The 27,906-nt window shown below is 46.6% G+C and overlaps 2 protein-coding genes across 2 annotated transcripts in view; one reads left to right on the top strand and one right to left on the bottom strand.

Moving 5' to 3' along the window:
- LOC138452855 (uncharacterized) overlaps window positions 1–27,906 on the top strand; it is a 1,928,742-nt gene that overhangs the window by 472,711 nt on the left and 1,428,125 nt on the right. Inside the window, exon 16 of the mRNA XM_069605205.1 lies at window positions 16,426–16,518. Within this exon, the coding sequence (XP_069461306.1) occupies window positions 16,426–16,518 (93 nt within the window). The remainder of the gene's footprint in view (window positions 1–16,425; window positions 16,519–27,906) is intronic.
- On the bottom strand, window positions 14,813–20,498 carry LOC138453442 (uncharacterized). Its single transcript, XM_069606298.1, has one exon. The coding sequence runs from the start codon at window positions 20,446–20,448 to the stop codon at window positions 17,644–17,646; it is 2,805 nt and encodes a 934-aa protein (XP_069462399.1). The 5' UTR covers window positions 20,449–20,498; the 3' UTR covers window positions 14,813–17,643.

Raw genomic sequence — 27,906 nt, forward strand, 5'->3', positions numbered from 1 at the left:
ATCCGGAAATTACGTCATCGTGCAGGAACGGGAAATGGGCCGCCGGCCATCTTTAAAAACACAATCCATTGCCATCCTCCATAACCACCACTACACCTGTGTTGTTGAGTGCCACAACTCAATCAGGATGTCGAAGGCCACCAGAAAAAGCACCCAAAGGAAGAGGAAGCAGCGTTTTTGTGATGCTGAACTGACAATGCTGGCAAATACCCTCGAACAGCATGCTGATATCATCAGAAGCACAGACCTTAAGCATGCGGCCCAAACCCAAAAAAAAGAGATGTGGCACGAGGTTGCTACGAGGGTGTCGGCAGTGGGGAGCACCCCAAGGAGCGTACGGGATTGCCGAAAGCGCTGGGACGACCTCCGGGTCCGGAAGATCCTGTCGGAGAACCGGAGGGCCGCAATGGCGACAGGCGGTGGCACACACTCCCCTGTAAAGCTCACTGCATGGGAGGAGACCGTAAGTGGATTCATTGACCCGGAATCCATAGAGGGGATAGGAGACCAGGAGTTCGGCGCAGCAACTACAACAGAGGAAGGTGAGTGAACCATCACATCCACGCAAAACAAAACATGATGTGACACAAGTGATGTTGAAGTCAGATTAGGCACGCCAATGCATGTCCCAAGGCGACATCAACAAATCAATAGAATAATGAGTGCCACCCCCTGCACCACACGCATGATGAGTGAAAATTCCAATCCCAACAGAGGTGCAACATGACCCAACCATGCCCATGCCCCCCCCCCAGACACCAAAACAATCCAATGCCACCAGCCATGCAATGATTGCCAACATGTCCCCTCAGTACACCAAATGCCACACAACAGAAATTAAATTGTACCTGTATGTATGAAAATATCACACCGCAAAACATCACAGCTGCCATTTGGCAACATCACTGATGACCTGCATCTCTTCTATCTCCCAGGCACCGATGAGGAAGGTGGAACAGAGGACAGGGGTGCGAGCACATCCAGTGCACGCAAGGGGACCAGGGCCACTGCCACCCCCTCGTCCAAGGAATTGCCTGCAGCCACACCCAGTGTGCCACGCAAGGCATCAACCCTGCAGGGGGCACCTGCTGCGACAGTGGTAGCTGTTCCGCCGGCCACCGCGGACGTCGTGTCCACAGAAGTGGCTGAAGAGGCAGAGGTAATGTCCGGAAAGCCCAGCCCAACACCCATTGCCAGCACCCCCCCACCTGCGGAGACTGAGAGCCAGGATGACCCATGTCTGCATGACTCCGACCTTGGAGAATCGGACATTGGCATCTTCGAGGAGGACACTGCCCAGGCAGAGGACCCCACGCAGGTGCCTTCCACCACCCAGCCTTCCACCACCCCGCCTTCCACCACCCCACCAGCCACAAGTACACCTGCGGCTGAAACCCCCTTTGAAGTCTGTCTGGCAAGGGTAGAGGCCCGCCAAGACGAAATGCTACAGATAATGCAACAACAGGTCGTCGCTGGTGATGAGGCCATGAAGGCCATAGCCACGGCCATTGCTGCCAATACAGCTGCCGTGGAGGCGTCCACGTGTGCATTCCGGGAGTGCATGGGGTCACTGACCCAGGCCCTTCTTGCGAACATCACGCAAGTGCAGCAGCCACACCATGGCCCAGCCAGGGGACTGATAATAGACACCTCAACCACATCATCCCCTTCCACCTCGGTGCAATCAAGCCCTATGCGCTTAACGCGCAGGAGCGCACAGCGCTCGGCCATGGCACCCTCAGACCCAAAAGTCGCAAAGAAATGACATTATGGGAAATGACAATATGTGAGGAACTACAATGGTGAAGGCAACACTGTTTGTTGCACACATGGGGACATTTGGGATCTGTGGGGTGGGTGAGGGAGTTTGTTGGCCTATTCACTGGGGTATGTGGGGTGGGTGAGGGAGTTTGTTGGGGGGTTCTGGGAGGGGGGAGTGGGCACAGTTTTGAGGTTACAAATAATACACAAGTTGTGATGAAAAAAATCCATGGCTGGACATTGTTATTTTTCGTGTTCATCAATTTAATGTGTTACGGTGTTCAGTGCCCAACCACCAACATTCCCTTTGTGCATGTTCACATTGGCCCAGTGTCTGACTGACACAAGTCATTCATCGTCCCTGTGTTTCAAAAGTATTCATCAATTAGTGCTTGGCGTACAGCATGGCCGTCCCGTGCATCACGTACTGGCAGGGGGGCTCCTTCGCCTACGTCTCCATCCCCTTCATCCTCACCCGGCCCATGCATGTAAATGTCAGGTGGCAGTGGTACATTCCTTCGGACGCACATGTTGTGCAGCATGACACAGGCCATGGTGATCTTTGCAACCTTCTCAGGCCTATATAGGAGTGCCCCACCAGACCTGCTTAGGCAGCGGAACCACGCCTTCAACAGGCCAAAGGTCTGCTCAATCACAACACGGGTACGAGTGTGCACACGATTGTACTCCTCTTCATGGCTGTTCTGCGGGTTCCGCACAGGGGTAAGTAGCCACAGCCTCAAGGGATTTCCTCCATCACCTGCAAGCAGATACAAATAGGTGTGTGTCACTCTGAACTGCCACCTTCAGGGAGCACGGTCATGGCAGCAGCTATTTGGTGTGGGCATGCACATGTCCCTGTACGTGTACCAAATAGTCACCTATATGGAATGTATACTGTAAAGAGGTGTGGAACACTGGATGGGGTTGAATAGATGATGCAGGGTGTAATCATGCATGCTGTGGCAGTGAGACAATGTTTAGCCTGCAATTCATGCTGTATACTCTTCACAATGCATGGTCACACTAGCCGCATTGCTACAGTTGCCATCCTATTCAGTCATGCATTGCTTGCCATCACCATGGTGCCCCGGTTGTGCCTCTAACTTGTTGTCATCCATATGCATTATTTGTGATATGTGGCCCAGTGATGTGTCATTTTCCGTTTGGCTGGGTCAGGTGAGGAGTGTTTAGCTCTGCATTCATTCTCCACTCACTGGCTATTGCCACCCAGGTGTAATATTAACCCCCCCTTTCCCACCGTGAAGTATCCCCCCCCTTTCCCACCCGGGTGCAGTAGCCCCCCCCTTCTGCATCCACACACATGAGTATCCCACAGCATGGCCATGGGCCTGTTGTGCAACTCACCGAACAGCCAGGCACATGGTCCAGCATGTCGCTCCATGTGACGGGGTAGCGTGGAGTTGCGCAGTACCATGGCATCATGTGTGGATCCAGGAAATCGGGCGCAGCAATGGGTGATGACCTTGCTGGAGTCACATACCATTTGCACATTGATGGAGTGGTATTGCTTGCGAATGCGGTACACCGCCTCTATGGCATGGGGGACTACCAATTCCACATGGGTGCAGTCGATGGCACCAACACAATTGGCCATGCCTGCCAGTGCATGGAAGCCTACTTTGGTTTCGGCTATCTCCTGAGCAGTCCGTGGTAGGGATATGTGGGTGCTTGCGTGCTTCAGGAGAGCATCCAGCACTTGGTTCAGCATGCGTGAGAATAGTGGTTGTGAAATGCCATGCAGCTGGCCCACTGTGTGTTGGTAGGTGCCTGTGGCCAGGAAGTGTAGCACAGACACCACCTTTAGTAGTGGGGGGATGGCAGTGCATATTTGTATGTGGCTGGCAATGTCTTTCTGTATAATGTCCACTATGGTGGTGATGGTGTCACTGTCCAACCGGTACAGGGTGTGGATCTGCTCAGGGGTTAGGTTGAATGGGCTGGGTCTGTTGCGAGGGATTGGTGGCTGCCTACGAGGCGCTGGTGGTAATTGCTGGCCCTGTCTCACCCTCCTTCTCCTCCTGCGTCTCCTCTGTGCTGCCTGTTCTTGCTGCTGTAGTTGTTGTTGTTGTTGCTGTAGTTGTAGCAGTATAGGCATGTCCTCCTGCGCCATGATTGCAAATGCTAGTGGTAGCATTTTGGTGTAGGAAGGGGTGTGGTGTGTAGGTGGGCTCCTTTTGTACTTGGCCACTCTACATTGCCTACACCTGTGGGGGGGGGGGTTGTGGTGTGTGGGTGTGCTCAGTTCATACTGGCACAGCCTCCATTGACTCCACCTGTGGGGATTGTGTGCACCTGTGGCAGCTGCCTTGTATCTTGGTTGCTGTTTGCGGGTGGTCTGCGATGCCTGTTTTGCCGGCATCATGCAGCCCGTTATTACTCGGTTCGCGATGCCGGTATTTGCATGTTTGCGTGGGTTGTAATTGGCACCTATTACCGGCATGCCGGTATTTCCTGCCTGAAGAGGCGCATGTACGCGCCTATGCCGCTATTTGCGGCACAGTAAATAACGGTGCCGTTAATACCGGGTTTGTGGGTCAGAATGCTACGGAACGTTAAATGATGCCGGTATTTACATACCGGCATCATTTTTCCCTTACCGGCATACCTCGTAATGAGGCCCTATGTCTTCCAGTGGGATTCGCCCATATCCTTTTCCCATTTCATTTTGATGCTGGGGTTGAGTGGAGGAAGTAAGCTCTGTGTCACGCTATAGATTGTGGTCATTATATGGCTACACTCCGTTGAGAGTACAATGTACTTCCGGAGGGGAGATGGAAAATTTGGTTCCCAAGAACGAAAGGCTTCCCTTGATGGTCTTGAAAGACGACTTGGAGGTGCCCACCAACCTCGGTCACAAATTGTTCTTGGTTACAAAGGTGCCTTTGAGGAACATGTCTCTGAACCGCTCGATGCCCAGTTTATTCCAGGAATTTGTGATCTATGTATTGCATATTGGTGATCTATTACGTTTGGGGTAGTGGGGAGAGTGATATTTGAGTTTGCACAGTTTGATCCAGGCATCTACAGTGCCGTTGACCAGATCAAACATACAACTAGGACTGTAGAGGCTGGGGGTACTCTGATGTGGGTTTTGCCTGGAGAAGAGGCAGGTTGGGTGCAAATGTAGCCTATTCTGCAGGGTAGTACAGCTCCATGTCAATGGCTGCTAAACAGTCCTGATCAAATTGTAGAGTAAGCGTCTCCCACCATAAACGTGGGTTCTTGATGTACTAGGTTAGCTGGATCAGGATGGATCTCAATTGTGCAAAAAAGCTTCTACCCAGACAGATTGTGATGTTTTGAAAAAGGATATAGTGTTTTAGGGAGGACGAGCATTTTTGCAAGAGAAACGCTTCCCCCCATGTGGAAACTGGCAATGGCACCCACTTCAAGACTTTATAGCGGAAGGATTCTAGGGTGTGCCAGTGATTATCCGCCAGTAATGTTGTGAGGGTCCTACTGATTGTAATGCATGGGTACCTGACCGAGGTGGGTTCCCATCTATATTCCCCTATGTCTACTTGGCAAAAGGTGTTCTCAGTCAGCAGGAAAAACCTGCACGTAGACCAATTAATCCTCAATCCGGAGTAGTGCGCGAACTGAGTCACCTCTTGGGTTAAGGTTTCCTAGTTAATGTGTTTCTTTTAAATATCCAACAGGACATTATTTGCATATAGTGAAATAATGTCCTTTCTGTGACCCATCGCCAGTCCCCGGCCTGCATGTAGCTGCCTGATTTTAATGACTAGACGTTCCGTTGCAATTGCAAACAGGAGAGGCAAGAGAGGACAGCCTTGCCTAGTTCCCGTGCCTACGCCAAAGGACTCACTGCTTCCACCCATAGCTAAAATTCCTGCAGATGGATTTGAATAAAGTAGGTGGACACAATCAAGAAAAAAACTTAATAGTCCCACTGCCTCCAGAACTGAAAATAAGTATGTCCATGATAAAGAATGTAGGAAAGTCCATTTGAGCTAAATCCTCCAGTTCTGAGCCACAACAGCATGGCATTGTGGGTATGCAAATGAGTTCAAAAGCAAGCCTTTTCTCCAGGGAATTGTCTTGGTCTTAGAGAGCAGTGCTACTTTATACTTTATACATAGCTTAATCAACCCAAGACAGACATTTCAGCTAAACCTGGGAAGATGTGTTCAGTTGCTTAAATTGTCCACTTCCCGGTTTCACCATTTAAGTGTGTGATCCTGGGCAAATCATTTAATCCCACTGTCTGCTATCTGGAGTTCGTTCTGTAAGTGATTTACTTCATAGCTTATGTTAATATATCATGCTGTTATAAAAATAAAAGGCTAATTGCTCCATGTATAATAATAATGCAATTTAGGTATTTTGCACCACAAAGTTATTTGCCACTTGGCTTACTTATGGCAACTTATTCTAAAGTCATGGTCCCTGCAAGTATCAAAGACTGATGATGCTCCTTGCAATGTCCTTTTCTGTGAAGTCACTACTGTTGGTGCAATCCATATGCACATTTGGCATTTTGCATGTATTTTGCCCCACAGAAACTGGACAGAGCTCTAATGGATGAGTTTCCTGCATCTGTAATGGAACTGCAGTTTTTTTTTCTCATGTCTATGTGTTAAAATGGCACCTGCCACTAATGTTCCCAAGAAAGTTGATTGCTGGACCATGAATGAGACCGTATGAAATCGCGCGCATTGCATTTTGGGGGGGAAATTGGTAGGACTTTTTTGTGTCTCCTCCTACTGCCGCCACCCTCAGCCCCCGACTCTTGCAATGCTGGATTCTCTCCTGGAGCGGTGCATTTTTTTCTATAGTAGTTTATTCTCAAACCATGAGTATACATCTTAGAAAATGTTCAATTACCTAAGATAATTTTCCGGATTTCGTGCCCTACCTATGCATTGGTACGGCTTACAAAATAGAGTATTTGAGAAGCTGTGTGCTTGCTTAACCAATGCCTTTCATTTTGACTAGTGAAGCAGGAGCAAAGACGCAGCACTAGCTAAAACGGCAATTTTCTTGGTTTGACTGTATAAAACGCAATATCTGCGAACGCAGAGCTAGGCCAAACCCTGAACTTTTATAGTTAGTCAGATTTTCAATAAGTAAACAGTGCCTAAAAAGGAGGCACGTTTTTAAAATACTGCGTTTCCGTCACAACGGCCTGGCAGAGCTTCCAAAGCAACCACACTGGCCTACTCTTGACTCAACAAGCTACTCAAACACAAAAAAGCCAACAGTGCAGGTGGGCCGGAAGAACTGCCTTTTGACTTGTGCAGTTACAAAAACAGGGCGTAGGGCAGGACCCATAAATTGGAAAACCATTGAGGACCCCCTGCGACAAGGGGATACTTTACTGCATTAAGGTCACTATCGGTTACGAAAACCAGGTTACATTTAAAAAAAAGCCCCCTTGCAGTTTGAGAGATATTATTCTGAACACAGCCACTTCCACTCCACCAGCCCCAGGTGAGGAAGAGCATGTTGACTTTAGAACACGCGTATGTTTTGCATGAAGAGGCAGGTGCAGGTCGTAATATTCAATGCGCATTATTGCCTAGTGTTCTCGATTTTTTTTTTACCACAAACATGTGGTCTAGAAATAATGTCCCAGGTTAAGCTATATAATATTTAATTTAACAGCAGCAGCCAGAAGGTGCACCAGAGACAGGGCACAGCCAAAAACGCAAAACCTATCAAAAACCCACACTCCGCACACAAACAGGCCCCACAGTTATGGGAGGAGAGCCCTAACTTATGCTCCCCGCTAGTACCTGGGGGGCAGCGCCTGGCAGGGAGTGTGGACACGTCTCGCGTGAAAGCACTGTCTTCGAATTCTGCCAGCAATGCTGCTAGACTCCTGGCGCAGAGCTTTTCCATGGCTGGGTGCAGTATAGTATTTCCCAGCAATAGTTTGACATGTGGGCTCTGCATGCCTGATGGGTTGGAGTTACCCTTCCTTTATGCTTATTTTGTAATCTAGCCAGACTACTCGGGTTACATAATATAGAATACATATAAGTAACCGGCGAGAGACAATCAAGATTTTTACACGCAATTTGATTGGCCCTCGCCAGGGCTTTACCCCGACGCAGAATCTCTCGAATCTTCAAGTTCCTTCATATCCCCGGCAGGGATTTTCTTGATTTGACTGTGCAAAACGCAATACCTGCGAACGCAGCGCTAGGTTAACCCCTGAACTTTTATAGTTTGTCAGATATCCGATAAGTACAGTGCCTAAAAAGGATGCACGTTTTTCATTATGCAGGGCAACTTTTAACACGATCTAAAATACTGCGTTTCCACCACAACGGCCTGGCAGAGCTTCCAAAGCAACCACACTGGCCTACTCTTGACTCAACAAGCTACTCAAACGCAAAAAAGCCAGCAGTGCAGGTGGCCGGGAAGAACCGCCTTTTGACTTGTGCAGTCACCAAAACACAGCGTGGGGCAGGACCCATAAATGGGAAAGCCATCGAGGACCCCATGCGACAAGGGAATACTTTACTCCATTAAGGTCACTATTGGGTATGAAAACCTGGTTAGATAAAAAAAAGCCCCTTTGCCGTTTGAGAGTGTTTTGGAACAGAAAAACATTGCTTTTAGTACCCCAGTCTTGCGGGCCCGGGTACTAATAGCAATAAACCCCTTGACGTGGGGGCATTACTGAGTCAGGTAAAGCCCTGGGTCCTTCGTTAAGGCCCGAGCGAAGCCCCAGGGCTTTACCTGACTCGGTAATGCCCCCGCGTCTTGAGGCTTATTGCTTAAATATCAACCAGACAGCTTGCGCCCTACGTCAGCATGCTGGACTAAATCGAAAGCTTTCATTAAAGCGAGCTCAGGGCTCAAAGAGTTCCCACGAGGAGGAGTTTTAGGCCGGAAGAGGCAGGAATGGGGGGAATAGCCATAGGAATTAGCATGGCAATGGGTGGCTCATAAACAAACAGCACTTATATACTGTGTCCCTCCTCAAATGTCATTCATCCAAGTCCTTTGTCAGATGCCATTCCCCCATCCGTACTTGAATGCAATAGTTTGGGCTTTATGTGTGTCAGAAGCGACATCCAGTAGCCCAAACTAAAAACTTATCTCAGACCAAAAGGCAGTCACAAATCAGATAATACGCACGTTACAAACAAGGGGGAAATACAGCATAAGGACAGAACACACGGTCAACTAGAAAGAAAAGGTAAAAAAGTGGAGTAGATGTTTGTTGCCAATTGAAAGTCATCAAAAGTTGTCCAATTATAATCCCCGATTTACTTACAGAGATTTACACACGGCAAAGCGCTTTTTCCAAGGCGAATAATTTGTGAAGGAGTGCCTATATTCTAATGTTCCTCTGGAAGGACACTATAAAAGTGGCAGCAAAAAACAAATGTAGGATTAAGTTGAGTGATACTATCAGGGAAATCATTGATAATTACACGACAATCAGTTTATAACTAGAATTTCAAAAATGCACGTTCAGTGGCAGAAGCAAAACATAATTAAAAAAAGAAAAAGATTTCCCCGACAGTTTGCTTAAAACCAAATTAGAAAACTGCTGCTTAATTAACATATGGGCATGGTGCATCAGTCGGCTACCTTTACACAAACGTGGATTGATAGCGTCGAGTGTTATTGAGAGCGCTTATGGGATATTTGGTTAGGAAGTCTAATGTCAGGATGATGGTTGCGTTGACGTCTTTTGAAAAGATACAAGTGTCCAGATTAACAGCAGACAGATTTAATTTAAATTTTTTTTTTTTTTTTTTTTTTAAAAAGAGTTTTACCCATTTATTTTACATTTTTAGAGTCTTCTAATTATTACGTTATTAAGAGTTGGTGGTGTAACTGTCAAATACTTGACGCAGACATGCCTAGAACTACTTGTGTATAGACACGTTATAAATGAGTTATATCATATCATGCTCAGTAACATTACTACCCCACGATATTAGAGGAAACTCGATATTAGAATATCTTATGTGCTGAAATGTGTGCGTAGATCATGAGCATGTGATCGGAATACATATCAAGAATATGATGACTATATTGACGTGGAATCAGTGACTTGATCTAAACACTGAATGAGAATCAATTGAATGGTGTTATATATATGTTCAGATCACATGCTTATGAGCGACACTTGCAATTCTGCACATAAGATATTCTAATGTCCAACTTCAGAAGCCCTCTTAAATTCGTACTCACTAAATAAACGTATTTAGTGAGTACATCAGGCTACCTATATGCATCATGCATACATGATCGCTCAGCTTACACTCAATACACCATTTTGACATTGCTTTTCACGCTGTTGAATCACCAGACCTAATTAGTGAAATACATAAAATGATTTCATAAGTAAACCAAATCCATTAGTCAGACTGTATTCGAGAAATGGGTCTCGTAGCATCACATTGCATGGATCGAAATAAAGCTTTGACAACGAGTAGCTAGAAGCAGCTTCTGGGTATCAGGCATCACCAATTAAACAGGAGCTACTCATGAAGAACGGGGAGCAAGGACATGGCATGCTGCAAATCTAATCTCCACATGAAATGCAAACAATATATATTCCCCCCAATACATGACATATTGTTAAATGTGTCAGATTGCACCTTTATACAAATGATCCAAACACAGGGAATGCCACAGAGGTATGTGTGAATGGCACCAACTGTCCTGGGGAGTCAAAGTAGCTCCTGTGATCAGTTGGTAACCAACTTACTAGACTGCTTAGCTACAAGTAGGGACGTCCATTCATCATTTCAGGAGTAGTGAAAGTGACATCACAAATCCAATGGCATCACAGGATGTGACATGACATTTGCCCCCATCCACAGATGATATCACAGGATATGATGCAATTTGACCAGTGGCAGCTATGGTGACATCACAAATTACTGCCACTTTTCACACTCCGCCATATTACAAGTAAAGTCCTGGAGTTGAGGATTTACCTCCTTCAAAATGCTGGAGGTAAATCCTCCAACTCTCAGCCGGAAAATTGGCGCAATTACTGCTGTGGAATTACCACTGCAGTAATTCTGCCAAAAAAGCCCCAACAAAAAAATTGGGATTTACACCTCCACCTATCCGCTGGATTACAAGTGGTGGCAACAGTAATTCAGTCTGGAGGTATCTGGGTGGATTTACCGCCCAGATACCATCAAACTCGTAATGAGGCCCAATAATTATATGATTAATCAAATAATTATTACTAAAGCTGACAAAATGCTATTTTAGTCTTTAACCATATATTAACTACAATGCTGCCTCAATATCTAATGATTGCAGTCATGTAAAAAGAAAACACCCAGGTGAACTATCATAGATCAACGGTACTGCTTTCTTATGCTAGTAGAGCCTCACATGGCAAAATACTGCCATCTTATATCTGATAATGCCTCACATGCCAGGTACTGCTGTAATATAAGTGCCGCCTTATATATCCAAGCAGTGCCATCTTATATTAGGTTTATCACACATCTCACAACCCCAAGTACTGTCATGATAACCTGCCCCTCTTAAACCACACGCATCAGCTCCTGGTTCACCCCTGAGTTCACTCTACCGAACGCACCTGGCGCCTTTGCTCGACGAAAACAAACACATCTTGCTTCACCACACTTGCCAGAACCTACAAAAAAAAAATCTATATAATGGGCCAAAGAATGCTCCTACAGTACCTGGATCCCCAACACCAAGCCTTAACTTCTGCAAATTGTTAACCATCCTACGGGAACTCGAATGCCCCTTCTCACCCTCTGCATGGTCACCAAGAACATTTCCTGGAGCAATGATGTCCAGAAAGCCCTCGAGGACAAAACAGCTGGTCAACAGAGCAAGATCCAGCTCAAACTTACCACCAGCAAACCCCCCCAAACCTCTACCAGCCCTCATCTGTACTTGCAGTGTACTCCTCTATTCGGTTTCCACTCAGTCACGATGCCAGTGGTGACGGACACCACTCTTATGGGTCTCAAACCTTCCAGATGTAAAGCAGACATCTGCCCGGCACCCCTGTCGAAGAGTGCGCAGACGACCTAGTGCTGCAAATAACAGACATCATTTGCCTCCTGCTCTGTCCCAAACTCTCTAAAAGAATCATGGATTTCACCCCTTGTCAAGAAGCCTTCTCTCTACCCCCTCAATAGCCACCAACTACCGGCCCATCACCACAGTCCCTTGCCTCTTGTTTGTAGATCATAGACAGGGCCCTCTACCTCCAAATTCGACAACTCTGAACGACACCACATCCTAAACCCAGGTCGATCTGGCTTCTGCCCTGGCCATGGAACTGGTTCGGCACTCCTTGCCCTCAATAAGCAGCTGGACGACGCCAGAAACTCAGGAAACCTCTAACTCCTGATGCTTTTGGATCTATCTGCAGCCTTCAACTTGATCACGCTTTGCCACCACTTAACCGCTTCCTTCTCGCCAGACACCACCAAATGGGTTGCATCCCTCATGGCCGTCCGCACTTCACGGGTCTTTGCCAACGACCACTCCTCCACCTCCACAGCAATCACCTGTTGAGTTCCCCACGGCTCCTGCATCTCCCCCACTCACTACAATATCTATATTAAACCCCTATTCAACCTCCTTGACTCTCTCAAAATCAAGTATACAAATGACGCCGACGACACCCAGATCCTCAGCGCCCTCAGTGGTAATCACGGCCAGGACTCCCACAAAATCAACACCATATACGAAACCATCCAAGGCTGTATGGCCTTGCATCGCTTGTGTCTCAACGATGGGAAAACTGAATTCCTTCTTGTTGCCAATCCAGCACACTTCTCCAAGCTCAGCTCAGACTACCAGCTGTTTACCATCGACAAGCACCCCATCCACATCTTGTCGGCCATCAAAACGCTTGGCGTCCATCTCGATGCCTCGCTCACACTATTCCGGCATGTCAATACCATTGCCTCTTCAGCTGTGTACATAACCAAACTTATCAACGTGAGCCGATCATTCCTCTCAACTGACAATTGCCTGAACTTTGCCAGGGCCATTATTGGCACACAATTGGATTATTTTAACGCTTTCTCTGAACAAGTTACAGACCGTCAAGAATAACGCATTGAGAGCCACACTGAGACTAAACAAACAGGACCACATCACTGCAGCAAGAAGAGACGCACACTGGCTCCCAGCCCGAGAGCAGATCCAATTCAAGATCTGAAACTAAAGAAGTGTCCGGTGAAAATCTCACCAGACCCGATGACGCCAATGGTGCTAGTAAATACGACTATACTACTATAGGCTATTCTAAATCATATCAGATTCAAGAAACATAATATTCAAGAAACATAGTGTGTGTGGAGTTCTTTTTTTCTTTCTTCATTTGGTTAGTTGTGCAGAGGCCAACGTCGCTCGTGCATTTCAGACCTTAGTCCTTCATCAGGTTGATCTCTGGTCTCTTTTGGTGAAATGAAGAAATCCCTGATGCTTGAGCTTCTCTATGAGAATCAACGTTTCTTGTTGCGTTCAAGGAAGTGAACTCCTGGTGTGTGGCCTTAACACAATAGGAACTTCTTGTGGCATGTAGCTGTGTGCACAGTAGTGCTATATCATAAAATGTCTTGCCTCTCACTCTTGGTGTATGTGCTGGCAGGGGTATGCAAAAGCCTGCAACATCCGTTCTACCAGTCATGACCGAAAAAGTCTATTCATAAGTGGCGTTAGTTGCTCCAAATGAAATGCTTTGGGTAATGCGCATCTCATCAATACAGAATGGGGATAGTCAGGAGACTGACGCAACACGTTTAGTTGGCTCTAATGTGCATCGAAGTGTTTGAAAGTCAGGAGAGACCACAGCGTTCTGCCTTTGTCGGTAACGTTTTGAGAGTGTCCATAGCCAAATTCAAGGTCCTCACCATCACCCACCACTGTCTTGACAACACCGCCCAGGGCTACCTGCCAGAGAGACGGTCCATGCAGCCATGGCCAGGCCCACTTGGACTGCTTACGCTACCCGCCTATGCACTCCCAGATTCAAGCGGGCCAAAGCTGGAGGCTCCAGTTTCCCAGTCTGTGCGGCCACGCTTTGGAACTCCCTTCGTCCTGCCTTGAGTTTGGAGCCCTTCGAAACTGTGTTCCGAAAGAAATAGAAAACCTACCTATTTCATTAGCAGCCCTCATCCTGCTGTTTGTAACAATCCAAGCTGTAACCACCGCCTAGAAGTGCGAGGGTTAAGTGTGCTATACAAATGTATAAATAAATATACAAAGTGCAACCTCAATCGTCCTGGGGAAACATGAGCCAGTAGATGTACGACAGAAATCCAATCTCCACATAAGATGCTAACTATAATTTTAGGTCCACTGTATATGACCCATTCTACTTCAAATGTCTTCTAGATGGGTCGCCATTTCCCTTTATACACATTACCTCCAGTTAGTGACACGGAGGTACGCATATAAGGCACGAGTGGCCGGGAAAGCTAAACCTAGCTCCTGGTAACTTTGGCATCAAGCTCAACAGGCTGCTCTAGGCTACAAGGAGGAGCAAATTATTTCCCAGCTCTTACCAATTACAAACCCTCCTATGTTAAGCTGGATATGCTAGATACATCATAGGGCTAAAAATGTAAAGTTGGAAGATACTAACAAGGGATGAAAAGTCACTTGTCTCCTCCATTCTTCGTATACACAAAGCACATCATTTCTAACTTGCCAAGTGTCAGTTCTCACAAGCCAATGGCAAGTTCAAATGTTGAGGCTAATAAATGATTCATCTGGATCGTTGTTTTGAATAGTACAAATGTAATCACTCCATTCTAGATGATCTCAATTTGAGAAGCTAAGGAAAATTGGGTAAAGTGATTTAGCCAGGATCATGCATGTTGGCAGCGATTTATGCGCAGGTTACCCTTTTTGCTGTCTCCAACTAACTAGTATAACCCAACTGCTACCATCCTATCTTTGGTTTTAGAGCAACACACTAAGATTTCTGCATTTTTCTTTCATGAGCAGAATCATGTATTTGTGTTTCATAAAGTGAATGTTCTAAATTAATCTAAAACAAAATCGTTATTGAAACCTGTTGGGTATAATAAGTATGATTTATTGTGGTAGGATTAACAGTTATTCGTGGGAAATTCGCTAAGTTGGCTCCGCCCATTTCTACATACTGCATGAAAAGGGTAATTTCCTAAATGTACAATAGCACACACAGGTGTTTTTCACAGTTTACAATGAAGTGTCAAACACAGAACATTAAACGTCCAACTTAATCAAACTGTAAACATAGAGATCAGGATCACACACACACACAGACACACTGGATTTGTATAGAGAGGAAAACTCTTCACAATAATAGTTCTGAAGATACCGTTCGAAATGCTATTGGGGAAATATTTAGTTTCCTTATGCCAATGGATAAATCTCACATTTGGTGTTGGCTTCAACTGTACAAGAGACATCCTTCTGAATAGGTGAATGGGACCAAACAGTTATTGTCAAAATCAAAGGGATTTACTGTTTAGATGAAGCAATAAATCACTGACATCCAAGTGTGAGGTCCAGTAGGCAAGGGGCAACGAGGCATTGCCAGAGGTACCAATGAGACTGGTAGCGGGCAGCTGCTAGTACATCTCGCTGCCTCTAATTGAAATTCATGGCTACAAACAGAAGAGTTACAGCTCCCAGCAATGTTGAACACTACAATGTATGCCGACATTTTGTATGGATACGTAAATAGTTTCAAATCACTTGGTTAATTACACATGTGCCCATGCCTATGCTTAATAACATGTTTGATGTAGCACATGTGCAATGGCAGCTTCCTGATGTACCAATAATCCACACCAATTGTTTTACTTCTGCACACTTTACAATAAAATACTAACCACAGTTCTTTCATTATACCATTGTCTTTATCTTGTCTTTCTGGGTTCAGCAAAATGACTGGGATGGTTTGTGCTTGCTAATTAAAGCAGGATTTTTTTTTGTTATTTAAACTAGGCGTGAATTGTGTTTTTTTCCAGATCAAACCAGTGTATTACTGCTCAGGAGGGTACAAAACAATCATTGAGCGAGATACTGCTGCCGAACCTTGTCACGCTCGTAGTTCATAAATTGTGAAGTCATGTTATGTTTAATACTATACAGTTATCACGAAACACATCCATCCTTTTGTTCCCATTCTTAAATAGTTCTTTCACGAACACCTCTATTCCTACACTATCAGCCTTGAAAATGCACTTTGTTGTATGAAACCCATTTCGGATAGCCATGTAAATAAATAATTATAATTTTGACAACTTTTGAGGACTCTAAATTGGCAACAGACTACTATGTCAGAGAGCGTATTTACAGCATGTAAGGATATTATTTTGTTTTCACACATTCTCTTGGGTAGAAGCAAACTACCAGTCTTTTGGTGCATCTGGAGCTCTGCCATTTCCCTATAATCGTCATCAAGCTGGGTGGAAATGCTAGTTTGTGTGCCAGTGGATTTATTTGGTATAGTATGTGTTAAGAGATCCGTTATGAGGCAACCCTTAATTATACAAAATCTACCTTGTAATGCCTAAAACAATAAGGTCAAAGCATGTGCAGTTACTTGCAGGTTAAGGCATTGTCAGTTACTTGAATTATTTTACAGATTCAACATGGTTCCTAGCACTGATTGGCAAGGTTTTTTTGTTTTCATAGGATGATCCAGTAGTTCCAAGGAACATGCCACCTGCTGCTGGGGCGATATTTTGGTCCAGACAGTTATTGTCAAGAATAGAAGAAATAATGAAGGTAAAAGTAACCCTTATTTTGGCATTTACCTGGATGAGAGTGACCTTCTAAAGTTTGAAATGCATACATTTGATTTATGAATTGCAGTCTCCTTATAGTTCAGTGCCACTCTTCCATCTCACCTGTTCTAAGCAAGGTTCCACATGTATCCAGATATGTTCCGGACCCTTTTCTCTACCAGATCTGCTGAGAGAAGACGATCCTGGGTTTTACTCCTCCTCATAGGAGTCTAGCTTTCCAAGATTTCCTGTATTTCAATCAATCAATATGTTTATTTCGGAAACAAAGTTCCATAAAACGCAATTTCCTGTATTTGGAGCTGCCATGCAACTGGAACTCTACCCCAACGGGGTGCCATGGTTGTAAAATGTTGTGTATATAACAGCATAATAGGTCTTATTGCATAAGTCACACTAAGGGAACATGGTAGACACGTTTCCTGGTTCTAGGTCAGAATGACAAAATAGTTATTCTGAAAATTGACCAAAATTAGTTTAACGTTTCTTTTTCAGAAACATTACTTTCTGTTTTTTAAAGGGATTGCGGGATCCTCTTCTTCATCATAGTGGCTTCTCCTGCTCGGTCAGTCACAGTGTTTTCTGTTTTTACTCATCCCCACCTTCTTTTCCCCTTGCACTCACTTGCCCCACTTTGCTGACCTTTACCTTTTTATGGCAGTCAAAGCTATTAGGTCAGGCAAATTGCTCTCATAGTTTATTCCTCAGAATAAATGTGTCATTCTGACTTAACATGTTTTTTATTAGGCGATGTGCTGGTAAGAGCTGATAAACGATATTAAATAATTCCTCAGCAAGTGGACACTTCAAAAACAGGGTATGTTACCGTTCGATGCACAGCGTGAATAAACATAAAACAGCATAGGCATGGCGAACGCAAATTTGTGTATGGACTTTCTGCAAAAAAGTGGAAACGATAAGCTAAAAAAAAGCCTTTGCATTTTCTTTGCATATAATACAACTATTGATGAGAAAATGAAAAAAATAATCAGTAAAAGTGATATGGTGCTAACCGTCCAAGACGTTTTGACATAAAACTTCATGAGAGAATACGTTTGTAAATTAAAAGATTTTTTCAGAACAGCTCCTTTCATGGAACACCACACTGTCACTCTTGATTTTCACCCTGTGCAAGTTGCTGCTCACGTGCTGGCTCAGAACTACTTCCAGACTTTGGTGATGATGTTGACACAGAAGGTATTGGATCATGGCAATTGTCTGCAGACATTGCTTTCATTGCCATCAAGTTACACATATTTTCTTGCTTTTGTAATAATTCCCCTAGCTTTTGCAGGTTCTTTGAAACGCCTCCATGACTGAGCATCAGCTGCCGGACAATGGCCCTATTTGCCACAGCTAGGTTACGAATCAAGGCGTTTTGAGCCTCAACCGCCTGCACTTTTCTCCTTTGTAACTTCAGGGATTCTTTGTGAATGCGATTAGCTTCACGTTGAAGGGTGTTTTGTTCCTCCATCCGGCTATTGAGCTTCTCAAGTAATTCACAATGGTTTCCATGGGGATGCATCAGACCTGTGTCACAGTCTCCCCAGTGGGCAACGGTTCCTACCTGTCCTAGCTCATCAAAATGCATGTCACTTGGAGCAAATCCCTCTTCCTCAGCACCTTCAATAGAAAGGGGTGCCTTTAAGATAAAATCTGTGTAACACTGCCCAAACGGCGATGCCTCTTCACCAGGATGTTCAACTGCACCATGGTCGTCTGGGGTATTATCCCAACATCCTTCCCCCAAGGGCAGCGCCGCCTCTCTAGGATTTTCAATGGAAGCCGGTTCCTCAAGGGTGTATGGCAGTGTTCCTCTGCCTAATCGATATCTATGTTCCTTCGGGTTTTTAATGAGATCAAGCTCTTCTAGCGTATATGCATAGGATTCATTTGTGAATGGCAGCATTTCCTTTTTGGAATTTGTAATGGGAGCAGATACCTTTGAGATATAATTCGAAGAGCCAGTTTCAAACTGAAGTTGCTCTTCCTTAAGAGTTAGGACTGGTCTGGGCGTCTCTATAGTGGGGCAATTGTCTGACAATCTCTGTTCTTCAGGATAGTTAGCAGAAGTCATGTTCATATGGGGATCTATCGTTGGCAACGATACTGCCTCTTTTGAAGTACAGTCAATGGGGACATAGTCTTTGTGTGTACGATGCAGGCAACAGTTTTCTAATGGCTGTATCTCTTCCTTCGGTATTTTAAGGTGCACATGCTTCTCCGGAGTATATCGATCTGCTTCCATGGTCAACTGGTGACCTGTTTTTTCAGGATTGTCAACAGGAGCAGTATCTCGTGAGGTGTGATGCTGAGATGGCAGCTGCTCTTCTTCAGCATTATCAACAGGATGGGTCTCCTGCCTAGTGTAATGTTGAGATCCATTTGCAGATGGCAATGTCTGTTCCGTAAGCTTTTGAGTGGTAGCAGGATCTCCCGGCAATGGGATACGTTGACCATGCCCTGTCAGCAGTAGTGCTCGTTCCTGAGGATGCTTGTTGAAAGGAAGCGCCTGCATGGTGAAATGCGATTCATTTTCTTTTGGACCTGGTTCTTCCAAACCATGTTCACCAGGAGGCATATCTTCTAGAAGATACTGGAGTGATGACTTTCTCAATGGCTGTGCCTGCTCCTCTGCATAGTGACTAGCAGGCTGTTCCTGTAGATGATAATGTTGTGATCTCTTTCTCTGTTTTTCTTGAGAATAGTTCACACGGGCAGGCTTCCGAAGAGTATAACGTTGAGCCGGCCTCTGCATCTGTGACTCTTTTGGAGAATGGTCTGTGTCTGCGGGATCTTCCTGGCTGCAATCCTGAGATCCCTCACTCAGCGTTTCTTGCAAATATTCAGTGTGTGTGGAATCCTGCAGGGAATAACTGTGAGATCTCTGTTCGAGTTCTTGCATTTGGGATCGGTCTGTCGGTTCAGACTGTGTCATTGTATAGTGTGCTCCCCTTTGAAGTATCTCTTCTTGGGGACAGTCTGTGTGGGTAGGGTCCTCTAGGGTGTACTGGCGTGGACCCTTAGTGTGTGCTACTTTAAGGGGATAGCTGGTGGGAAGAGGCTGCTTTAAGGCGCTTGCGCGAGACCCCTTTCTCAGTGGCTCTCCCTCCTGTTGTGCCAGACAGGGTTCCTGCAACATCTGCAGGGTCGTGTGATCGGGAGCAGGCCAGCCTTCTCTCCCCTCCAGTCTCTCTTGTATGCTCGTCAGATCCCCAATTATCTGAACACCCCCTCTCCTTCTCTTGCCCCCGGACACCCTCACCAACTCGCTGGCGGTAAACACAGCGGCGCTGTGCAGGCCCTCGGCGGGCCCAGGCGCCACCTGGGCTCGCAGCAGGTAGGCCAGATAAAGGTCAAGTTCACGCACGGACACAGCGATGTGACGGGGCTGGACACAAAGCGCCGGGCTGCGGCACTGGGGACCTCGCACCAAGCGCTCGCCGTCTGTGCTCTCCAAGGGGATACCCTTAAACAGAATGACCATCACCACATCCAGGCGCCAGATCTTGTCACCCTGCCGCTGGCAGTCAATGCGCCGCATCTTGCCCTTCTGGTCCGGGTTGGAGAGAAGGCAGCAAGGCGCCTTTCGGCCCGTCACTGTCAGTACTAAGTCCTGACGGCTCTGCGGGTTCAGGTCACGGCTCAGCTTGGCCAGCAGGCGTGCAACCCAGGCGCGCTTGTGCTCGGCGCTCTGGCTCATCAGCTCCTCCTTGGCCGCGCGTTCCTCCTCCCTGGACATGAGGCGCTCATGCTGCTTGAGGTAGCGTGTCTTGCGGGCGTACAGGTTGAACCAGGTGTAGGCCAGCGCGCGCACGTGCGGCAGCAGCGCTTTGATGCACGGATGGTACTCGTCCATTGTCCCTGAAGCCCATTCGGTTCTGCCCTGCGAGGTTCGACGGTTCCCCACCATAATATGATGAATTCCAATAGGCAGCCTGACACACGAAACCCGGAAGAGGACGAGCACGTTAACGCTAGATCGCCACGGCGAGTTGTTGTGGGCGGCCATGTTACGTGTGGGGTGGACCTTTAAAGTCACGTCAGAAAAGTGAGATGCCGAATGTTTTTTGTTACGCAAATATATGCACTGAAGCTACACCTAACATGTCTACCTCGGGGACGTTTATTGTGTCGGTGTGCATGGTCTATTGGCTGTGTGCTTAATTCTCTGTGCCACATTGGAGGACTTCATCTTGACGCGCTCACCAGCTGCCTGCTCGTCGCGCTTCTATTCGAACTTGGCAACTGGCAAGTTCTTCTGTTGCAGTCAGAAAGAGTTGGCGCGCTGTTTCGGAGCTTCCTTTGTTCTATATTATTTGTGCGAGTGCTATGCAATCCTCTCCACTTTATATTTTCTGAGAGCGCGGTACACCCGAGTCAGCGGTTCAAGTAACATTGCAAAACACATTTCTGTTAGTTTGGGTTTTTCAAGAGTAACTTGAAAATACATATCCTCACCTTAGCACAGCTACTGAAGTAAAGCCCCTCTTCTTCACCCCCTGGCCCCGAGCCAAGGACATGTAGCAGAATGTACTCTTTATCAATAAGGACGTCTTCCCTGCAGCATAGCTCTCAACCATTTGCCTCGCAAAGGCGGGTGAAATCACCCGATTTTGTTTTTGGCGGGTGAGACGCCCATTTGAATGAATGGGAGTGCAGGAGGCTTGGCGGGTGAGTCAGCCCTTCGCAAGGCGGGTGACACCCGCCAAAAGCGGGTGAGTTGAGAGCTATGCCTGCAGTATATTTATTAAGATGCCATTTAAAATGGCATCTTAATAAATACAAAATATGTGCCAAATGATGTGCTTTACAGAAAACCTTAAGCATAAAATTACTATTAGTATTACATTCAAATCTAAATTATTAAAGCCATATTACATTATAGTTGATGAAAATGCATTACATTTCATTAATCACTTTGCAAAATGTACACATATCATTTAGAACTTGTTTTTGATGAAGCTGACAATCCATCATACATTGTTCCCAGATGTTACAGGAAATTGTGTTATACACAACAATTTGAAAATGTATTCTCCTTTTCTCAATGAATACACAACATTCAATACCTAATGGTTTTTAGCACTCTATTTTACACAATCTACACATCCTCAGGGTAATTGGAATCAAAGTCGGACTGGGGCATGCAATGCTTAATACAGATTTTCCACACATTCGTTACAGAAAGTCATGATTCTATTAAAGACTCGGAGGCGAAAGATTATGCTCTGACTTCTCTTTACTAACTCGAGCAGCAACCATATAAACAAGATAAACATGGAAAACAAATAAAACTACAAAGTCCAACGAAACCCAGTAATTTTTGTAGTTCGTTTTCCATAGGATAAGCAAAACCATGTGATCCATTCTTCCAATCAGTGTCACTTCTCCCTTATAACATCCCATAACTCTGAAGTCCTTCCTCTTTCTTTCGCTGCACCGACAAACTCGCGCCCCAACCGGTAGGCGACTTGCTCCAGCCAAACATTTCAAGTTGTCGTTTTCTGTTCCGCTCCTGAAACAAACATAAATCGTTAGAAATCCCTTCATAGACGGGTGGGCAATCGCATAGCAATACCATTATAAATCAAGACAAAATTGCATATTTCCAACAAATTGCATTATTACAGCATGATAAAATTACATATACCGTAGCGATTGAAATTGGGTGGAATAATCTTTCGCCTCCGAGTCTTTAATAGAATCATGACTTTCTGTAACAAATGTGTGGAAAATCTGTATTCTATGTCAAGACTCGGAGGCTCAGATTATGCTCGTTTAAAGCTTACCTACCACCAACAATGCTACTCGCTCTACTGGTCTAAAATAGAAACTCTTAAAGGTCTCCTCATTAGACCAGTCTGCCGCCTTTAGGACATCTTCCAGACGAGCCCCTGCCAAAAAGGCGGACGATGCCATTGCACCCCGTGTAGAGTGTGCCCCGAACTGTGTACGTCTATACCTGCCTCGGCCATGCACCACTTGACCCATCTAGCTAAGGTGGCTGATGCTACTGCTCTAAAAGGTTTCCTAATTGCTATTAGTAGCTGGTTTACACCCGCGGGCCTCACTTCATTTGCTTTCCGCTCGTACACTTTCAAACACCTAACTGGGCACAGCTTAGGCTTGTCTGGGAAGGCCATGTATTCTACAGACTTAATATTCATCTTAGTTCTCCTTGTTATAAAAAATATTACCCCTGAAGGGGAAAAAGACTTTATGTTCGTTTCTAACGCTCTCACGCCCGAGACCCTTTTACAAGAAATAAGACACAGAAGGGTAGTCAACTTAGCCCATAGCGCTTTCCGAGACAAGAATTCATTGTCCGGCCAACTCTGAAACATTCTTAAAACTATACTCACATCCCACAAACGAGTGTACTTAGTAGCTGGGGGTCTCATACACCTAATGCCTTTCAGAAGCCTACATACCAAGGGATGCTCCCCTACCGGCTTGTTGTCTATGTGCACATGGCCTGCTGAAATCGCCGACCTATAATTATTAATGGTCCTGTAGGCCTTTGCCTGCGCTGCCTGCGCTGCCAAAAAATTCACTATGTGTATCACATCTGTATATACGGGATCAACCTGTCTCTCCAGACACCAATTACTCCATCTATGCCATGCCACTCTATATGCCTTGCCTGTCGATGGAGCCCAAGACTCCCTGATGAATTCCTGAGCTGTGCCTGAAAGTCCTGGCTTAGACCAGTTCTCCCTGAAATCCCCCAAGCCAGAAGACTTAGGTTCCCTGACCTGACTAATGGATGAATCTCTCCTGCCGGATTCAGCAGGATATCCTCCCTGGCCGGCAGCCGAATAGGGGCTTCGAACGACAGTTCCAGAAGGTCCGGAAACCAAGCTTGGCCTCTCCAGTCTGGTGTTATCAGAATCACTGTTGCTAACTGACGTCTGACCTGTGCAACTGTGCGTGCTATCAAGGAGAATGGGGGAAACCCGTATACCCTTGCTGGTCCCCAGACCTGGAGAAAAGCGTCCGTTGCTGTCGCTTCCGGATCCGGTCTCCAACTGTAAAATCTGGGAAGCTTCCTGTTCAACCTGGAAGCAAAGAGATCCGTCTGACAGGGACCTCTGCGGCGCATTAATTCCTGGAAGACTGAGTCGTCCAGCTGCCAGTCGCTGGAGTCCTTCAGATATCTTGAGTTCCAATCTGCTATCAGATTGAGCTCCCCCGGTAAGTGTTCTGCTCTCACGCTTATCCCCTTCTGGAGACAGGTCTGCCAAAACTCCTTGGCCATCTCCGTCAGCTTCTGTGACCTTGTTCCGCCCAGTCGATTGATATATCTGACTGCCGAAACGTTGTCCATTTTCAAAAGAATGGACGATTTCGCCGCTTTCTGTGTCCAGCACCGAATCGCGAAGGAGCCCGCTAGAAGCTCCAGGCAATTGATGTGGAGACCCAGTTCCTGTCTCGACCATCTCCCCCCTGTCGACTGATCTCCGCATCTGGCTCCCCATCCCCAGCGGCTGGCGTCAGACTCTATCACTAGGTCCGGGGATGAGCCAAATATCGCCCTGCCGTACCAGGCTTCCATGTGGCAGAACCACCATTCTAGTTCCAGTCTCGCTTCTTGTGATAGTTTCACTTTCTGTTCGTAAGAAAACCCTTTCCTGAGATGGCTGATCTTCAACCTCTGTAACGCCCTGTAATGCAGGGGGCCTGGAAATATCACCTGTATCGATGATGACAGACGTCCTATAAGTCTCGCTATTTCCCTCAGAGAAACTTCTTGTTTCGCCAACATGACCTTGATTTCCCTTTTGACTGAATTTACTTTGGCTAGGGGTAATCTGAGAGTGCCCTGTGTTGTCTCTAAGTTGAACCCCAGAAATTCCAGATCCTGAGCTGGCTCTAGCTGTGACTTCTCCCAATTTATCAGGAACCCCAGCTGTTGTAATAACCCAGTGGTTAACAGGACCTGTCGAACTAGAACTTCTCTGTCCTGGCACATTAGACATATGTCGTTCAGGTAAATAATTAGCCTGATCCCCTGTTCTCTCAGGTGTGTCACTATAGGTTTCAAGAGTTTGGTGAAACACCATGGCGCCGACGCTAGCCCGAAGGGGAGACATTTGAATTCCCACTTCTGTCCCTTCCAAAGGAACTGAAGAAGTTTTGTCTGCTCTGGCCAGATAGGAATCGTTAGATACGCATCCCTGAGGTCTATCCTTGCTAGCCAGTCTCCCTGTTGGAGAACATCCCTTAGAAGATGGATGCCTTCCATTTTGAAATGCCTGTACACTAGAAAGAAATTTAAACCCCTCAGGTTTATCACTGGTCTGACCTTGTGTCTTTTCTTGACTAAAAACAGATTGCTTATAAAACCCCCTGGTCCCTCTGAGGCTGGACCGATTGCATTCTTTGCCCTTAGCAATTCCACCTCCCTGTCTAGCAGGACCTCGTCTTCTCTGCTGAAATTTATCTTTCTTGGCCGTACTACCTGATATGGTTCCCGCCAGAATTCTAACTGAAACCCTCTTACGGTCTGTCTTATCCAAGCGTCTGAAGACATCTCTTCCCATATTTCTACATACCGTTTCACTCTCCCCCCTACTGGAGGAATACTTGCATTTGACCTTGCTAACACTTTCACATCTCTCACCTGGGGGACTCTGGTGGTGTTGCCTTCCGTTGTTACTCCAACCCCTGCCCCTTCCCCTAGAAGGGAAGAAGGGGTTGGACCTTCGGTCTTCTTGCCTCCAATTTCTGTCCTTGTAGGAGCCTCTGTACTGGCCACGGCTGGACGAGCGGCCCCTTCCTCCTCCAGCCTTGTCGAAAACTCTTCGACCGAAAATCTTCTTCAGGGAAGATTGGGCCCTGTCCATCGATACATAAGTACTGGCGAATTTCGCCATGTCCTTGATAAACAAGTCCCCGAAGAGCTTGCCCTTCGCGGCTGTGGCCTGCTCGGAGGTCGCCATCTCCCCTAGTCTGGAGTCCAGTTTCATCAGGACGACCTTCTCCTTTCGGTCGCCAACGCTGTATTTACGTTACCGAGCAGGCAGATAATTCTCTGAGCCCAGCCAGATCCCTGGGTCCATGGGCTCCTTCTTGGCCTTTGCCTCCTCGGCCAGTTGCCAGATCTTGGTGACCGGCCCTAGCATGTCCAGCACCTTGTCCTGACAGGACCGCCAGGATCTGTCAATGCCCCTCTTCACGTCCCTGCCATACCGGCCCAGGAACGTCAGAATTCTCTCATCAATTTCCGGGGTCTCTGCTACCCCGTCCGGGACTCTGGGCCTTGGGCACTCGGCCTTCAATTTAGATCTGGCCTGTCTACTTAAAGGTGCCCGCAGACGCCGTCGAAGGTATTCCGCGATCTTCTCCGGAGGATCCCATTCATTGGACCTGGGGTGAATGAGCTCATCGGGATCGAACTCCTCCCTGAGAAGATCTTCCTGTTCCTTCCTGCCTTTCTTTTTAGGTTGGCTCTCCTCCTCTTCCGGGGAGGATTGGTCTTCTGAGGAGGTGTAAATTTCGGACCTAGAACTGCCCTTGCAGTAGTCGTCGTCCGACTCGCTCGAGCTAGTGGTCCGTCTGTCGCGGGATCTCGCCTTCCTTTTCCCCGATCTGTGGGGTGAACCCAGGGGGGTCTGGGCGCTACTGCCCCTGCAGGTTTTGTGTCTACTTCCCCCTCTCTTTTTGCGAGCTTTGCCCTGGGACAAAGCCGCCAAGCTTCGCAATATGCCCCTCTCTTCCCGGGGCCTTTCGGCACTTTGCAGCATTTGAACTGCTTCGCTCATGCGGCGCCCACTGACATGAGGGCCGTCAGAGTCGTCGGTGTAGTCGCTCATGGTTTCACCGCCTCTGAATACTGTGACAGTGCCTTGCAGTTTGCTTGGGCTGCCCCCGTCAATCTCTGTATTGTGAAGCTAGGCGAGCCCTTCTAGAACCGCAGTCTTACCTGGGACTGAGCCCGTCAAGTGGAGGTCTAAGCCTCTGTCACCTCCTCCTCAGTGGCAGAATAAGGAATGGGATATTAGACTGACTTGCAGTCCTCTGTGCAGGAATCACTGCCTGCGGTACCCACTTAAGCCACTAGGTGGCGTGCCCTGCTAATACAGAAGCCGGTGAACCACAATACACACGGCTGAATAGCGGAGTCCCGGGAGCTCCGTAACAATCAGGGAACTGGATTAGTTGTGTAAATAAGTGAGGAGCCTTGCGCTCGATCACCTGTCACTGACGCGTAAGTTCGCAACGGCGCCGGAACTCCCGAGGTCCCGTCGCGCCGTTGCAAACTTCCGTGCCCACAGTGCCTCCTAACGAGGAAAGCGACGCCGGAACGAAGGTCCCGTCGCGTACTTCCCGCGGATATGCTCCGCCAACGTTCCACGCGCGTATTAACACAAGCGCGTGTATACCAAAAGCATATTTAGCTAAGCGTCCGTAATTAACATCAACACACATACACTTCAAAACATTCTAGTAAGATGAAAGGGTACTTATCTCAGCTGCTCGAGCAGCAAAGAAAGAGGAAGGACTTCAGAGTTATGGGATGTTATAAGGGAGAAGTGACACTGATTGGAAGAATGGATCACATGGTTTTACTTATCCTATGGAAAACGAACTACAAAAATTACTGGGTTTCGTTGGACTTTGTAGTTTTATTTGTTTTCCATGTTTATCTTGTTTATATGGTTGCTGCTCGAGTTAGTAAAGAGAGGTCAGAGCATAATCTGAGCCTCTGAGTCTTGACATAGAATCCCCCACACTAACGTGACAGGGGGTTTAGATTCTATTAAAGACAGGAGGCGAGTATTATGCATTTCAATCTTTACTTCTGAACCACAGCAGCAAAGAAAAAACTTTTACAAACAAAAAAAAAGTTTAAATAACAGAACTAAATACAGTTCACAGTCAATTTAAGGGGAGCTCCCCAATCCTACATGGAGGACAGGTCATGCCTTGCAGGTGACCAATGGGCAGGGACCCTCCTCTATAAATGTCCTTTACTTTAATCCCAACTCCTCTTTCTGCAGCTGTCTTGCACCAGACACCCACTACAACGAACCAACTGCAAAGCGCAGAGAAAAGGGATCCGGAGAAACTGGAGGGATCTCAAACTCTCCACAACCGGACACTACCACAAATTGTTCTGGATAGGACCTCTCACCCAAAGCTGAAACAATATGAAACAGAACAGGGTGGGTGGAATAAAAAACAGAAAAGATGGTGGGATGGTGGGATAATACTCACCTCCTGTCTTTAATAGAATCTAAACCCCCTGTCACGTTAGTGAGGGGGATTAACCATTCTATGGCATGACAGGAGGCTTCATATTATGCAAGTTTGAAGCCCTTGCATCACATTAACCCCAACATGATCAATACACGTGATAAAAAAT

Source organism: Ambystoma mexicanum, chromosome 4p (genome assembly GCF_040938575.1).
Source record: "Ambystoma mexicanum isolate Mex_15411 chromosome 4p, UKY_AmexF1_1, whole genome shotgun sequence".
Lineage (NCBI taxonomy): Eukaryota > Metazoa > Chordata > Amphibia > Caudata > Ambystomatidae > Ambystoma > Ambystoma mexicanum.